This window comes from Heterodontus francisci, chromosome 22 (assembly GCF_036365525.1).
Source record: "Heterodontus francisci isolate sHetFra1 chromosome 22, sHetFra1.hap1, whole genome shotgun sequence".
In the NCBI taxonomy this organism is placed as follows: domain Eukaryota; kingdom Metazoa; phylum Chordata; class Chondrichthyes; order Heterodontiformes; family Heterodontidae; genus Heterodontus; species Heterodontus francisci.
In genome coordinates, this window is record NC_090392.1 from 40,767,831 (window position 1) to 40,785,500 (window position 17,670).

A 17,670-nucleotide genomic window follows, 5' to 3' on the forward strand; every position below is an offset into this window, starting at 1 on the left:
TATCACCTGATGTCTGACAATATAAGGCATTCTGTCTCACTATCACCCAGTGTGTGACATGATCACCCAAGGTCTAACAATATGAATTGCCCCTGCTATACACTGATTACCACCCTAAGCAGCAAAACTTCAGAAACATTTACAGATCAGATACAGCTCACAGCAGCTCCTCACAAGCTGCCTTTACAATCTTCCAGGCAGGTATCGGCAACGTGTCCGTACACGGACACCGTGTCAGTGGTAAAAAAAGTTTTGAGGTCTGTGACTGGTAATTTTAGGGATGAAAAATTTCCACCAAATGGCAGATTTCTGACATTGGGATTTCGAAAATCTGTCATTAGCTTCTTCTTTGCTTGCTAGCTAGCTAATAGAGTTATGATGCTCTCCATTGATGTTTGTATGTTTAGCTACTTTATTTATTGGGAGAAATATGTTTTAACTTGGATTGTGTTTTGATGGCATTAGATTAGCTATATACTTTATATACAGATCAATTGCCCCCCATGTCTGTGGCTGAGTAAATAATTTTGTCAAATGTCCATGGTGCAAGATGTCAGTGCCTATCCCTGCTCTCAGCTCCTCTGTTTTTCCTGTTTAGGCTCTTCACATACGTGAATGAAGAGATTCTGTTCTCAAGGCCAACGTTTGCTAAATTCATTGCACTCTTAAACAACTACAACCGAATGACAGGCGTTGCAGAAAGGTTCACAGTGGAACAGCTGGCAGAACAAGACGCCTTTATCGCAGAGATTATGAGGACCTCCATCATGAACAAACTCTACCAGGTCCTTCTGTCAAAGAGTAGGTGTCCTGCATCACATTACTTCACCAGTGATGTGTGCTGTAAGTTTCTACTGGGATGCCCTCTAGCCGTGGCTCCATCCTCACTTGGACCTCCAGCATATGGTGCATGAAGCAGGCAGGGTAGATTCAACACACCTTCCAGCAGCACTTTCCATAGACCTGCTATTCTGCTGTTCCCAATGGCCTAGTAAGTACAGTGACCGGCTCTGAGTTTAACTACTGCTGTGCTCATTGTCCTCAGCAAGGATAGCAACAGAGTGGCTTTGATATGTGCTCTCGAAGGAAAACTTCAGCCCGAGTCCCCACTCCACAACCAACCTAAAGACATACACTCCAGCCCATGTACAGGGTACAGGATATATACAGGTAGTAAGCAGTGAGGAGGATAGTAACAGTCTTCAAGAGGATATAAACTGGTGAAGTGAACTGACGTGGCAGATAATATTTAATGTAGGAAAATGTGAAGTCATACATTTTGGTAGACAAAATGAGAAGGGGCAATCTAAAATGAATGATACAATTTTAAAGAGGTGCAGGAACGGAGAGGGTGGGTGTGTATGTACACAAATCCTTGAAAATGCAGGACAAGTTGAGAAAACTGTCAAAAAGGCAAACGGAATTCTGGGCTTTATAAACAGAATCAGAGTGAAAAAGCAAGAAAATTATGCCAAACTTTTACAAATCACTGGTTAGGTCCATCTGAAGTATTGAGTCCAATTCTGGGCAACACGCTTTAAGGAAGAATGTCAAGGCTTTCAAACCATAGAATCATAGAATGGAGGACATTCAGCCAATCCCTTCTGTGCTGGGTCTCTGCAAGAAACATTACAGATACTATTACACTACTGCGTGTATTTTATAGGCCACCAACTAGTGGGAAAGATATAGAGGAACAAATTTACCAGGAAATTAAAGAGGTAAAAAAAGGAGTAGTTATCAAGGTGCTCTTTAATTATCCTAATACAAACTGGGATAGTAATAGTGTAAAGGGCAGGGTTAGGGGGAAATTTCTGAAGCGTGTTCAGGAGAATTTTCTACATCTGGTCTAACGAGGAATGAGGCGTAGCTCAATCTGGTTCTGGGGAATGAGGTGGGTCGAGTGGATCAAGTGTTAGTAGGAGAACATTTAGGGGACAGTGATCATGGTATCATAGGGTTTAGGTCAGCTTTGGAAAATGACAAGGAGCAATAGGGGATAAAAATTATTAATTAGGGAAGGGCCAATTTCAGTGTGTGAAAACGGATCTGGCCCATGTAAATTGGAATCAAAGATTTGCATTAAACTTTAACAGAACAATGTGCTGCCTTTAAAGAGGAGAGGGTTGGGATACAGTCAAGGTGCATTCTCACGAAGAAGAAAGGTAGGACAAACAAAGCCAGAGGTCCCAGGATGATGAATGAGATAAACAGTAAGACGAAGCAGAAAAAGGATACATGACAGATGCCAAGTTGATAATACAAGTGAGAACCAGGCTGAATATAGAAAGTTCAGAGGGGAAGTAACACAAGAAATGAGAAGCAAAAAGAGAGTATGAGAAGAGACTGGCAGCCAACATAAAAAGTAATTCAAAAGTATTCTATAGGCATATAAATAGTTAAAGGGTGGTAAAAGGAGGAGTGGGGCCAATTAAGGACCTAAAAGGGGATTTACACACGCAGGCAGGGGGCATAGTTCAGGTACTGAATGAGTACTTTTCATCTGTCTTTTCAAAGGAAGAAGATGCTGCCCAAGTCACAGTGGAAGAGGAGGTCGATGAGATACTGGACGGGCTAAAAGTTGATAAAGAGGAGTTATTAGAAAGGCTGACTGTACTTAAAGTTGATAAGTTACCATGACCAGATCAGATGCATCTGAGGATATTGAGGGAAGTAAGAGTTGAAATTGCAGAGGCACTGGCCATAATCTTCCAATCCTCCTTAGATGCAGGTATGGTGCCAGAGGACAGGAGAATTGCAAATGTTACACCCTTGTTCAAAGAAGGGTGTAAGGATAAATCCAGCAGCTACAGGCCAGTCAGTTTAACATCAGTGGTAGGAAAGCTTTTAGAAATGATCATTTCTATTCCTCTATTGATAAAGCCCATAAAGCCCAGGATCCCAAATGCCTTCTTCATTGCTTTCTCAACCTGGACTTGGACAAATGTGGACTAAATAAGGAAAGCCAGCACCGATTTGTTCATGGCAAATCGTATTAAACTAATTTGATTGAGTTTTTGATGAGGTAACAGAGAGGGTTGATGAGGGTAATGTGATTGACGTGGTGTACATGGACTTCCAAAAACATTTGATAAAGTGCCACATAATAGGCTTGTCAGCAAAGCTAAAGCCCATGGCATATAAGGGATAGTGGCAGCATAGATACAAAATAGGCCGAGTGACAGGAAACAGAGAGTGGTGGTGAACAGTTGGTTTTTGGACTGGAGGAAGGTATACAGTCAGGTTTTCCCAAGTGTCGGTATTTGGATCACTGCTCTTCTTGATCCAGACTTGGGTGCAGAGGACACAATTTCAAAATGTGCAGATGATACAAAACTTTGAAATATTGTGAACTGTGAGGAGGATAGTGATGAGTTCAAGAGGACACAGACAGGCTGGTGGATTGAGTGGACACATGCCAAATCAAATTTAATGCAGAGAAGTGTGAAGTGATACATTTTAGTAGGAAGGAAAAGGAGAGGCAATATAAAATAAAGGAGACAATTCTAAAGGGGTTTCAAGAGCACAGGGACCTTTGGGTATATGTGCACAAATCATTGAAGGTGGCAGGGCAGGTTGAGGAAGCAGTGAAGAAGGCATATGGGATCCTGGGCTTTATAAATAGAGGAATAGAATACAAAAGCAAGGAAGTTATGGTGAACTTGTAAAAAATATTGGTTTGGCCTCAACTGGAGTATTGTGTCCAATTCTGGGCACAGTGCTTTAGGAAAGATGTGAAGGCATTACGGTGCAGAAAAGATTTCTGAGAATGATTCCAGGGGTGAGGGACTTCAGTTACATGGATAGATTGGAGACTGGGACTGTTTTCCTGAGAGAAGAGAAGATTGAGAGGAAATTTGATACAGGTTTTCAAAATCATGAGGGGTCTGGACGGAGTAGATAGAGAGAAACGGTTCCCATTTGCAGAGGGGTCGAGAACTAGAGGACACTGATTTAAGGTGATTGGCAACAGAACCAAAGACAAGAGGGAAAACGTTTTTATGCAGCGAGTGGTTGGTTAGGATCTGGAACGTACTGCTTGAGAGTGTGGTGGAGGCGGATTCAGTCATAGCTTTCAAAAGGGAATTGGATAATTATCTGAAGAGAAAAAATTTGCAGGACCAGGGGAAAAGGCAGGGGAATGGGACTAGCTGAATAGCTCTTGCAGAGAGCCAGCATGGATCCATTCTATGATTCCATGATTGCATTATATTTAAAGGGACAGGCACCCAACTTGCAGGTATGGTCATTTTTGGAATTTTATCTATTGCCAGTTGTCTGGAAATTCTCTGGAGCGTTCTTAGAGACGATATGGTGAGTTCCTGGATTTGTCAGAGAATGTTGCCACATCCTCACCGCGTCCCGAAGATTAATATAATACTGTGACAGTATCTCAGGCACTGTCAGTCACACAGACTCTGTCACATTCAGATGCACTCGGAGTCACAGCACTATTATGTTATCACGTATGGTGTGACTACATTTCACATGGTCGCACACATGATCATACATACACTGTCTCTCACGCGCACGCTGTCTTGTGCACACATCCTTAATGGTTTGTATTTCTTATTTCTTGTTCCCTGTTCACAGAGAGGTACAAATCCACATTGGAGTTTGCGAATGACCTGAAGAAGATGTGGTTCGGTCTGTACATCAGAGCCAGCGACACTCTAGATTCCAGCGGCTTCGAGCATATATTTTCAGGTATGAAATTGCTTTGAAAAGTCTGGGTAAACTGCTCACAGCCGATGCACCAAAGAAATCTGTGGCACTCACTATAGAATATTCCCACCACAACTCAAAATATTTTTATTACCTGGGTCAGCACTGTAACCTCATGAACCCCATGATCTTGTTTAAAAAGTCACATCCACCGTCATGCTCTTACCAACATGCTTTCACTATTCAATTCATCGTCATGTTCACACCATTACATTCTCACTAGTAGTTTCCCTATCACACAATTACTGTCTCACCCACGCTGTCATCAATACATTCTCACTGATGCAATGTCGTTACTCTCTCACCATCAGCTCTCACCATCATGCTGTCATCATTCATTTCAACATCACACTCTCACTGTCACATTGTCGTGGTCATTCACTCACCGTCACTCGCTCACCCTCACTTGCTCACCATCACACTCAACGTCACACTCCCATTGTCACACATTCAGCATTACTTTCACTGTCACGCTGTCACTGTCGTGCTCTCACAGTCACGCCCTCACCATCACGCTCTCACCAGCACACTTTCACCATTGGTATCATCATCATGCTCTACCCGTCAAGCTCTCATTGTCACGCTCTTACCATTAGTTTCACCATCACGCTCTCACGGAGTCATAGATTCATTATGACATCAAAAGAGGCCATTCAACCCATCGAGTCCATGTCAGCTCTCTGTAGAGAAATCCAGTCTGTCCTACTCCCCTGCTGTATCCCTGTAGCCCTGTAAGATTATTTCCTTCAAGTGCCCATCCAATTTTCTTTGAAATCATTGATCGTCTCTCTTGTGTGATTGCCTATAAGAGTAATGTATCTTTCAGATCTTACTATGCTAATGAGACAAGTATTAGGATGTAGTCTTGTGACTCCATGCCAGTCAGACTCTAACTGTAACACCAAGAGGCAAGTCCTGTAAATAATTAGCTCTGTACTGTATGTAGTTGTTAGCTGTTTAATAAACCTGCTTGAGATCTTCAATCGACCTGAACTCCACGCATCTTATTTATGTGGCATCAAGCAACATAAAAAAAGCTTCTCATTTCAGTCTCCGCTTCCACCACCCTCACAGGCAGCGAGTTCCAGGTCATTACCACTCACTGTGTAAAAAAGTTCTTTCTCACATTCCCCTGCATCTCTTGCCCAAAACCGTCAATCTCTGTCCACTAGTCCTTGTACCATCAGTTAATGGGGACAGTTTCTCTTTGTCTACCTTATCTAAACCTGTCATAATCGTGTACACCTCTGTCAAATCTCCCCTCAATCTCCTTTGCTCCAAGGAGAACAACCCCAGCTTCTCCAACCTAGCATCGTAGCTAAAATCCCTCATCCCTGGAATCATTCTGGTAACTCTCCTTTGCACCCTCTCAAGGACCCTTACATGCTCCCTAAAGTGTGGTGACTAGAACTGGAAGCAATGCTGTAGTTGTGGCCTTATAAAGGTTCAGCATAACTTCCACGCTTTTGTACTCAATACCTCCATTTATGAATCCCAAGATCCCATATGCTTTGCTAACTACTCTCTCAATATGTTCTGCCACCTTTAAGGATAAAAGCACATGGCCCCTCCAGGTCCCTCTGTCCATGTACAGTGTTAGAACGGTATCATTTAGTCTATATTGCCACTCCCTATCCCTTTTGCCAAAATGCATCAACTCACATTTCTCTGTATTAATTTCTATCTGCCACTTGTCTGCCCATTATGCTAGCCTATCAGTGCTCTGTTGCAATCGATTGGTATCATCCTCACACCCCAAGTTGGTATCATTATCAAATTTTGAAAATTTACTCTATTCCAATATTCAAGTCATTTATATATAGCAAAAAAAGCAGGGGTCCTAGCACTGAACCTTGGGTCCTAGCACTGAACCTTGGGTCCTAGCACTGTCTACCATCCTCCAGTCTGAAAAACAACCATTTACTGCGAGTCACTGTTTTCTGTCCTTAAGCCAATTTTTTTCTCCAAGCTGACACTGACCCTCGTATTGCATGAGCCCCAATTTTGTTAACCAGCCTTTTATGGTCAAATCCATTTGTACAACATCCATTGCTTTCCCTTCATGAACCTTCTCTGTTACTTCATCAAAGAAATTCAATTAGATTAGTCAAACATGATCTGCCTTTTACAGATCTGTGCTGGCTCTCCTTAGTTGGCACAAACCTGTCCAAGTGTCTGTTGTTTTCTTTTCCCTGATTATTATTTCTGAAACCTTATCCACCACTGATGTTAAACAGACCTACCTGTAGTTAGCTATCCTGAAACAGGGTTACACATTCAAATCCTCTGGCACCTTCCTTTAGCAACATGGGAGGCAATCCATCTGGATTGACTTATCAACACTAAGCTTATCCAACTTTTCCAGTACTTCCTCCCTCTCAAATTTTACCCCATCCATTCCCTCTACTCTCCCCGCTTCTACTGATATTTTGTCAGCATCGTCTTCCTTCGTAAACACCGATACAAAGTGCTCATTAAGTATTCTAGCCTTGCCCTGTGTCTCTAAGCATATATCACCCTCTTTGTCTCTAATAGGCCCTACCCCACCCCTTACAACCGCTTATTATTTACATGCCGGTAGAAGATGTTTGGGTTCCTTTTTATCCTAACTGCCATTCTATTCTCATATTCCCTCTTTGCCAGTTTTATTTTCCTCTTCACTTCCCTCTCAACTTATTGTATTTGGCCTGATTCTCACTTGAAGAATTCACCTGACATGCATCATACACCCTCCTTTTCATCATATTATTTTCATCGTTTCACTCTCGCTGTCACGTTCTCAACTCTCACCATAACACCCTCACCCTCATGCTCTCACCAACACGCTTTCACCATTGGTATCATTGTCACGCATTCACAGTCAAACTCTTAGCATCACGCTCCTGCCATCACACACTCACAATCGCAATCTCACCGTCACACTCTCACTATCACAATCTCACAGTCATGATCTCACTGTCACACCCTCGCTGTCATAGTCATGGTCACATACTCACCATCATGCTCTTAACAGCACACTATCACCTTTAGTTTCACTAACACTTTCACCATTACCCTCTCACTGTCATGCTCTCATCATTAGTTTCACTGTCACAGTCGTGCTGTCACACGCTTACCATTGCAATCTTACCATCACACTTTCCCCATCACCCCCTCACCGTCTGGCTCTCATCTTTAGTTTTGCTGTCATGCTCACACTATCATGCTCTTGCTGTCACACTCTCCCCATTAGATTAATCGCCACACTCTCACCATAACACTTTCACCATCACGCTCTCATCGGCACACTCTCACAGTCACATTCTCACCATAAGACTCTCACTGTCATACTCCCATCATCAGGCTCTCACCTTTAGTTTCACCATCACACACTTGCCGTATCACTTTCACCATCACGCCCTCACTGTCATATAATCACAGTCACGTTCTCACCCCAAGACTCTCACCATCACACCTCCTCCAAGGCCATATATCTTTCCTGAGGTGCAGTGCCCAGTGCTGCATGCAGTACTGCACTTACAGCCTGCCAATGAGACATTTTCGGGGTACCACAAGAACGAGTACTTGGGCCTTAGCTATTCACAATCTATATCAATGACTTAGATGAGGGGACTGAGTGTAATGTATCCAAGTTTACTGATGATGTAAAGTCAGGAGGGAAGGTAAGTGGTGTGGAGGATGCAAAGAGGCAGCAGAGGGATATAGACAGGTTAGTTGAGTGGCAAGAACATGGGAGATGGGATACAATGTGGCAAAATGTGAAATTTACTACTTTGGTAGGAAAAATAAAAAAGAATATTTTTTGAATGGTGAGAGACTTGGAAATGTTTGCACTCAGAGGGACCTGGGTGTCCTTGTACATGAATCAAAGGAGGTTAAAGTAGAGTCATAGAATCACGGAGTCATTATGGACAAGAAGGAGGCTATTCGGCCCATCGAGACCATGCCAGCTCTCTGGAGAGCAAATCCAGTGAGTCCCATTCCCCGCTCTATCCCTGAGCTCTGCAAGTTCATTACTCAAGTGCCCATCCAATTTCCTTTTGAAATCATTCATTGTCTCTACTTCCACCACCCTCGAGGGCAGCGAGTTCCAGGTCATTACCACTCACTGCGTAAAAAGGTTCTTCCTCACATCCCCCTGCATCTTTTGCCAAAACCTTCAATCTGTGTCCCTTAGTTCTTAAATAATCAGCTAATGGGGGCAGATTTTCTTTGTTTTTTCTTACTTAAACTTGCCATAATCTTGTACCCCTCTATCAGATCTCCCTCAATCTCCTTTGCTCCAAGGAGAACAACACCAGCTTCTCCAACTTAACCTTGTAGCTAAAATTCCCTCATCCCTGGAACCATTCTACTAAATCTTCTCTGCACCCTCTCAGGACACTCACATCCTTCCTAAAGTGTGGTGACCAGAACTGGATGAAATTATCTAGTTGTGGCCTAACTACAACTTTATAAATGTTCAGCATAACTGCCCTGCTCAGGGGGAAACTCTTCACTGGTTGGAGTCATACCTACTACACAGGAAGATGGTTCTGGTTGTTGGAGGCCAATCAACTCAGTCCCAGGACATCACTGCAGGAGTTTCTCAGGGTAGTGTCCTAGGTCTAACCATCTTCAGCTGCTTCATCAAAGACCTTCCCTCCATCATCTGGTCAGAATGGGATGCTCGTCAATGATTGCACATGTTCCGTTCCATGCACAACTCCTTAGATACTGAAGCAGTGCATGCCCGCATACAGCAAGACCCCCCTGGACAACATTCAGGCTTGGGCTGATAATTGGCAAGAAACACTCCCACCACACAATGACCATCTACAACAAGAGAAAATCTAACCACCTCCCCTTGATTTTCAATGGCATTACCAACGCTGAATTCCCCACTATCAACATCCCGCGGGTCACCATTTACCAAAAGCTTAACTGGGCCAACAATGTAAGTACAGTGGCTACAAGAGCAGGTCAGACACTGGGAATTCTACAGTGAATAACCCATCTCCTGACTCCCCAAAGCCTGTCCACCATGTACAAGGCACAAGTCAGTGATGGAATACTCTCCATTTTCCTGGATGAGTACAGCTCCAACAACACTCAAGAAGCTGAACACCATCCAAGACAAAGCAGCCCGCTTAATCAGCACTCCATCCACAAGTTTAAACATTCATTACCCTCTACCATTGGTGCATAGTGGCAGCAGCATTTACCATCTACAAGATGCACTGCAGCAACTCGCCAAGACTTCTTCGACAGCACCTTCCAAACCCATGACCTCTACCACATAGAGGGACAAGGGCAGCAGACATGGGAACACCACCATCTGCAAGTTCCCCTCCAAGCCACATAACATCCTGACTTGGAACTAAAGGGCCATTCCTTCACTGTCACTGGGTCAAAATCCTGGATCTCTCTCCCTAACAGCATTGTGGATATACCTGCACTACATGGACTGCAACGGTTCAAAAAGGCATCTCACCACCACCTTCTCAAGCGCAATTGGGGATGGACAACAAATTCTGACCTGGCCAGTGACACCCAAATCTAATGAATGAATTAAAAAGAAGTGTATAGAACTCTTAATTTAGCATCAGTCCCTGTGGTGCCCTTTTTCCCTGATGATGTCGCTGACGCATGGTTTAACTGATCACTCACTTTATTTGTTTACTCCTGTTGCATTTTGAGCAATTATTTTGTTACTTCCTATATTTTTTTCTGACCCTGAAGTATTTATATTACCTGTAATGCTATTGATGATCTGGACTCTCATCCCTTCTTTTAATCTTTACGCTATTTATATTTTTATGTTTGTTTCTGAGCCCCCCTTTCCCCATCCTCCACCGCCCCTTATTGGCTTGAAGTCCTTGTGACTGCCCTATTTATCCTTCCCATTTGAGCTAGGTGCCAGCCCCTTTCAGGTGGAGCCTATCCCAATGGTACAGTTCCTCTTTCTCCCAATGCTGGTGCCAGTATCCCACATGGGGCTCTGGTAATAATCCTGAGATTATCATCCTTCAGCTCCTGCCTTTTAATTTAACTCCAAATTACTGATATTCCTTCAGTAAAACCTCCTCCCAGTTTTACCCCATGTCATTGGTCCCAAGTGGACCATGACAATTGGATCTTTCCCTTCCTTTCCAGCACATTAAGACACTGCTAACCCTGGAGCCAGTTAACAATACACCCTATGAGACTCTCAACTGTGGCTGCAGGGGATGCAGTCTAGCAACCCCACCTAATTATTATATCCCTGCTAACGACTATTCTGCTTCTCCTTCCCTTGGACTGACCTCCCTGCAGTCTGTCTTCTTATTCTTGCAGGTACCGAGTACATTGTAGCTGCTGCACGGGAGCAGTGTCTGGGGGAGGTCCTCCTCTATCTCTCCTCGGTTTCCCCATACCGTGCTGACTGACTCACTCTCCTGTTAGTGCCACTTCTAATTTCCTCTGCGGTGTGACCTCTGGAGAGAATTATCCAGAAATTCCTCCCCTCCCCTTTATGTCACAGTGTCTCTGACTGGCACTCCAACTCTGAGAATCATGGCCAGAAAATCTCCTGCAATGGCTTCTCTCCCTGCACGTCCCTGTTAGCGGAATCCCCATTGTAACTGTCACAACACAGATTTCTTCAACAATAACTCTGCTCAGATTCAGTTTTTAAGCAACAAAACTTTATTTACATTGACTAATAACAGTATGAGGTTTTTTTATAACTGCTCTACAATATATCAAATGACAAGATGACATGCAGAGAATGCGAACACATTGAATGCTGGAAACACTCAGCAGGTCTGGCAGCATCTGTGGAGAGAGAAACAAAATGAACCTTTCATCAGAACTGGGAGAAGTTAGAGATGTAATAGGTTTTAAGCAAGTACGGGGCAGAGAAAGAGGGGAGGGGAGGAAAGAACAAAAAAGAAGTTCTGTGATAGAGTGGAAGGAGGAGCGATTAAATGATAAAAGGCTTGATGATTCAAGGGGATAGGGAAATGATAAAGGGACAAGATAAGAAACAAAAGAAGGGTTAAGAGGAGGTGCAAAACAGAATAGCAGAACCATCACCAACAGCTATTGTCCAAAACAATGGGGGCAGAGGTTATGATCCGAAATTGTTGAACTCAGTGTTGCGTCTGAAAGGCTGTAAAATGCCTAATCGAAAGATGAGGTGCTGTTCCTAGAACTTCATTGGTACAGTGTAGGAGGCCGAGGACAGAGTGGGAGTGGAACGGAGAATTAAAATAACAGACGACTAGAAGCTCAGGGTCATACTTGCAGACTGTACAGTGTTTTGCAAAGTTCTCACCCTGTCTGCGTTTGGTCTCCCCAATGGAGAGGAGACCACATTGTGAGCAGCGTATACAGTAAATCACTGTTTCACCTGGAAGGAGTGTTTGGGACCTTGGATGGTGAGAAGGGAGGACGTAAAAGAGCAAGTGTTGTATTCTCATCGCTTGTGTGAAAAGGTGCTGTGGTGGGGAAAGTGTTGGGAGTGATTGAGGAGTATCAAAGAGGGAACAGTCCCTTCTGCTGACAGGGTAGGGGAGGGGAAGATGTGTTTGGTGGTGGCATCACACTGGAGGCAGTGGAAATGGTGGAGGATGATTCGTTGAATACGGAGGCTGGTGGGGTGGAAGGTGAGGAAGAGGGAACCCTATAATGGTTCTGGGAGGGAGGGGAAAGGGTGAGAGCAGAAGTGCAGGAAATGGAACAGATACAGTTGAGATGAATCTTCAGTTGAGGAAAAAGGAACGCACATCGGAAGCACTGGTATGGAAAGTGGCATTATCAGAACAGTTGTGACAGACAGAGAAAGTAGGAGAATGGAATAGAGTCCTTCCAGGAAACAGGGTGGGAGGAAGTGTGGTCGAGGTAGCTGTGGGAGTCTGTGGGCTTATAGTGAATATTTATTGATAGCTTATCCCCAGAAATGGAGACAGAGAAGTGGAGGAAGGGAAGCGTCAGAGATGGACCATGAGAATGTGAGAGAAGGGTGGAAATTGGAAGGAAAGTCAATGAAGTTTTCCAGATCAGGGTGAGAGCAGGAAACAGCACCGATACAGTCATCAATGTACCAGAAAAAGAGGTGAGGAAGGGGGCCTGAGTCAGACTGGAGCAAGGACTGTTTCACATATCCCACAAAAAGATAGGCATAGTTAGGACCCATGCAGGTACCAATAGCAACACCTTTTATTTGGAGGAAGTGAGTGGAGCTGAAGGAGAAGTTGTTCAACATAAGAACAAGTTCTGTCAGGTAGAGGAGGGTGGTGGTGCATGGGGACTGGTTGGGTCTCTGTTCTAGGAAGAAGCGGAGAGCTCTTGGACCATCCTGGTAGGGATGGAGGTGTAGAGAGATTTGGACGTCCATAGCGAAGTGGAGACAATTAGGGCCAGGAAATCAGAAAATGTTAAAGTGGCAGAGGGCATTGGAAGAGTCACAGATGTCAGTGAGAAGAGACTGGACAAGGGGAAGAAAAAGAGTCGAGATAGGAAGAAATCTGTTCAGTGAGGCAGGAACAGGCTGAAACAGTGGGCCTACCAGAGCAGTCCTGTTTATTAATTTGGGAAGGAGGTAGAAGAGGGCTCTTCAGAGTTGGGGGCACTGTGAAGTTGGAGGCCATGGTAGGAAGATCTCCAGAGGAGATGAGGTCAGTGACAGTCTGGGGTCATGATCCAGGAGGAGGTAGGAGGAAGTGTCAGAGAGTCACCGTCCAGGCTCCACACAGTAAAAAAAAACAATATAGCCCGGTTCCCAATCCTAGAGCAACCAACTCCTGCCTTCCAGACTGCTCATGTGACCATGTGGCTCCTGATCATCCAAGAATGCACTGACCTTTAAGAGAAAATGTTCTATTTTTATACTATTCAGCTACTTTGAAGTTCATCTACGCACAAAAGCCATGACTGCATGTTTGCTGAGGCCACATGTTCATCCCACTTCTCATCTTTCAGCCTTCAACTCTGATTGACTAACTTTATTAAATTTTGATTGCCTTGTACTATCTCTTACAGTGGGATGTGATATCTCTGTAACTGCCCTTTATCTCGGTGCCTGATTCTCAATTTCAGTTCACAGAGCTTCGAAACTTTCCTACACATTTGTTCTCTGGCTAAAAATACTGAAACATCATGTCGGGATACTTTGACCAATTTAAACCAGTTTAAGCTATTCTAACACACACAAGGTGTCTCCCAAGGGTCTATCCCTGACTTCTTATTTTTTATCTACATACTGCACCTCGGCGTCTTCATCCGAAAATACAACATGCCACATGTACACTGGTGACACCTAGGTCTACCACACCATCACCCCTCTCCACTCCTCCCAGCCTCTGATTTATCAGACTGCCTGTCCGACATCCAGTACTGGATGAGCAGAAATTTCCTCCAATTAAACCTTGGGAAGACTGAACCCATTGTCTTAGGTCCCGGCAACAAACTCCGTTCCACAGCCAACGACGTCATCCTTCTCCTAGACAATTATCTCAGTGTCCAAGACTCCTCACTAGCTCCTCCATTAATATTAACAAGGTCTGTGTTTAAACTTCTGAACGACCAGTGATTTTCTTTGTAATGTGGCTGATGGTCAGTGCTGAACTGTAAAGTGGTGAGGAGGGCCAGGATTTCTGCTCCAGTGCTGCGCTTACTATCTGGACCCCTGTGTTATTCCACATCTGCCATCACTCAGGACTGACCAGCTGCTGTTGGTTTCGGTCCTGCTGCTTTAAATCGTCCTGGAACTAACTTACACCAAATTTCTTTGGGAACAGGTGAAGTGAAGAAAGGGAAAGTGTCTGGATTCCACAGCTGGGTCCACTTCTACCTAGCGGAAAAGAGCGGCGAGCTGAATTATTACAGTTACAACTACAACGGACCGGTGAGTGTCTGTAACAGATGGTGACAAAGATCAAGGTGTAACACCATCCTACAACAACCCAACACCATCGCACTGCTCTCTCATCCCAACATCCTCTCCTCTCCTTTAACCAGCTCAGTGTGTCTGCTCATACACCCAGCTCCATCTCTACACCCCATTTACCAACCTCTCCAATTTCTCTGTGCTGCTTATCCACCATTCAGCCCTATCACTCTGCACTTCTCCAATTCTGGACCCTTCTTCCTTGGCCCCACTATTGACAGCCATACTTTCAGCTGTTTAGGCCCAAAGCTCAAATGCACGGTGACCAATTGGTCCAATCTTTCCTGCAGTATCCTGGGGAAGGATGAGGCCTTCTCATATAAAAGGGAGAAGGTCTGAAGCCCAGTCTGCTAAGTGAAACCTGTCTCTGTCTTGCAACACCATTCCCCCCGCCAACCACCACATCATGAAGGATGGAAGGTTTAAGGGCTGGATTCTGTTGTTCTGATATTCCTCTGCCTGGGCTCAGGGCAGGGTCTGTGTGGTCAAAGTGCACTGCACCTTGGGCCTAGGTCTGACTGACTGGGTCATTTGTGTGGCCCGGTCACACCCCAGCCCTCTTGCTGGTCAGACTAAACACCAGGGAAAAGGGGTGAGAAGGCAGTTTGGGGCTGAACCCCAGGCTCTTACCAAACCTCTGAAAACTGGTGGCTTCTGTCTCACTAACTGGAAACTGAGGTAAGATGTGGGAAATGCACCTTTTCACTCCTGTGCATGGCTGCTGTGTTATAGACTGTGCGCTCTGGGGACTCCCCAGGGTAATATGAAAGGGTGAAGACCTGACCTAATGTTCTCCACAGTCTTCCCTTCACTCTACAGACCATGGAAACTGAGTGATTGATGGAAAGCAATAACGGGGATAATGTTTTGTTCTCTTGAGTCCAACACCAGCACTAACTCTGAAGTTGATCCCCAGTTAAGGAGCGCAAAGTGTGTTGTGACAGCAGCCGTTAGACACGGTTGGGCGAAGCTGTGTAGAAGCTAGTTTTGCAGTTGACTTATTCCAATGGGTTTGATGGTCTCTCCTGTCTCCACAGTGGACTGACTATCCAGATATCCTGGCGATGCAGTTTGACTGGAATGGATACTACAAGCAAGTGGGCTCAGGATTCATTGGCTCAAGTCCTGAGTTTGATTTTGCCATTTATACTCTTTGCTTCATTGCAAGGCCTAATGCTCCGTAAGTGTTAGTCAATCTCTGGTCAGAACTTTGATTAATGACAGTTATTTTCAATCAGTATATTCCATAACACACAAGGTTAAAAGGAGATTTAAAGTATACAAAATCACAAAGGGCTTTGACCTGGAATGCACGACCTGGGAAGCTGCTGGAAGCAGATTCAATAATCGCTTTCAGAGGGGAATTTAAATACTTGAAGGGAAAAAAATGTGCAGGGCAATGGGGGAAAGAGCAGGGGAGTGGAACTAATTTAGTAGCTCTTTGAAAGAGCTGGCACAGTTTTGATGGGCCAAATGTCTCCTTCCTGCGCTTTGATTCTACTCCCATTGCAATGTTTCTGAGAAGGGGTTTCACTTCACACTGACACTGCAGTTAGAATGTAAAAGAGCTTGAATCCAGTGTCAGAATCCAACCTGACCCCAGCAGGAAGGAGGCACCCAGGAGGAGGTGGCTTCACTTCAATTCCCTTTGGAGTCATTTCAAGTCCTGATGGACCAAAACCTGTGCTGCAAATCTCTTCAATCGTTGAGCTAGTCCCAGGAGAAAAAGTCAAAACCAAACACTGAAAACAAGCATTGAAAACCTGACATTATAATCAGGCTGTTCCTGTGCCAGTTCTTGGAAAGAACTTTACAATTGCTCACACCCCCCGCCCACCCTGTCTAGCCTCATAGCCCTGATCAAATGTAGAGTCCAACAAACCCGGACATACGATTTATCGGGAACAATAAAAAGCAACAGCACCTTTAGAAACAACTGCTGCCTTTAATATAGAAAACTGTCTCAATGCACTGCACAGCGATGTAATCAAACAAAAATTAGATGTCAAGCCAAAGATATTGGAACCGATGACCAAATGATTGGTTAAAGAGGTAGGTTTTTTAAGAAGCATCTTAAAAGGAGGAGAAAAAGGTTTAGGGATGGAATTCCAGGTTTAGGGTCTAGACAGCTGAAGGCATGGAGTGAAGGGAGTGGAGATGCAAATTGGAGATGAACTAAAGGCTAGACTCAGTGGGTTGGAGATTTCAGGAGGTGTAGGGCTGGAAGAAGTTACAGAGATAGAGAGGGGTGAGAGATTTACGATAATTTTAAACTGGAGGTGTTGCTAGACTGGGAGTCATTGTAAATCAGGAAGGGTAAGGTTGGTGAACTGAGTGGGTCATTGCGTGGGTTAGGGGATGGGGAGCAAAGATTTTGATGGACTGAAGTTTATGGAGGGTGGGGTATTGATTGGTCTACAGGCATTACCCAGCTCAGTGATCTCCATTCATTACCTCTGGTTTGTTCTGCTCCAATATTGCCTTTATACAGGGACTGTAACTGCCCCCAAAATCTACCTCACTGGATATGCTCAGCCTATCAGAGAAGGCCAGAACAAGACGTCCTAGGTTGCCTAGGTGATGATACCAAGACTGCAGGACTCAACAACTATTTTGTCTTCTGCTGTTTCCCCACAGGTGTACGGTGAGCCTTGGCGGGAACACTATGAAAATTCAGACCTACACCTGGACCAAGTCCACATACGGGAATGGAAAGAAGTACGTTGCATCGGCATTCCCGCTGACTCCATGAGAGAACCAACACTCTACTGTCAATGCAATCCCATGTGAAATAAAGGAGATTGCTCTGCAGAGTCTCTGTGTCATTGAGTGGATTAGATAAGATTCTGTTCTCTACAAGAATGGACTTTATCAGTGCACACTATGGGCTGAAACAGCGGCGCACAAAGACAATGGCAGCCCCGTCCATGTGGGCCGCACATCACGGAGCTGCTGCGATATTAAGCGCGGCAGCTCATTTAAATAGCCGGGACAGACCACTCCCCCAATGATGTGGAGGAGGTGGGCTGTCTGTC

The 17,670-nt window shown here is 44.6% G+C and overlaps 1 protein-coding gene across 1 annotated transcript in view; it reads left to right on the forward strand.

Annotated features, from left to right (window-relative positions):
- endou (endonuclease, polyU-specific) overlaps positions 1–17,446 on the forward strand; it is a 53,832-nt gene extending 36,386 nt beyond the window's left edge. Inside the window, exons 5-9 of the mRNA XM_068053747.1 lie at positions 599–801; positions 4,594–4,707; positions 14,487–14,593; positions 15,673–15,815; positions 17,273–17,446. Of these exons, the coding sequence (XP_067909848.1) occupies positions 599–801; positions 4,594–4,707; positions 14,487–14,593; positions 15,673–15,815; positions 17,273–17,387 (682 nt within the window). The 3' untranslated portion in view covers positions 17,388–17,446. The remainder of the gene's footprint in view (positions 1–598; positions 802–4,593; positions 4,708–14,486; positions 14,594–15,672; positions 15,816–17,272) is intronic.
- Positions 17,447–17,670: the final 224 nt, after the last annotated feature.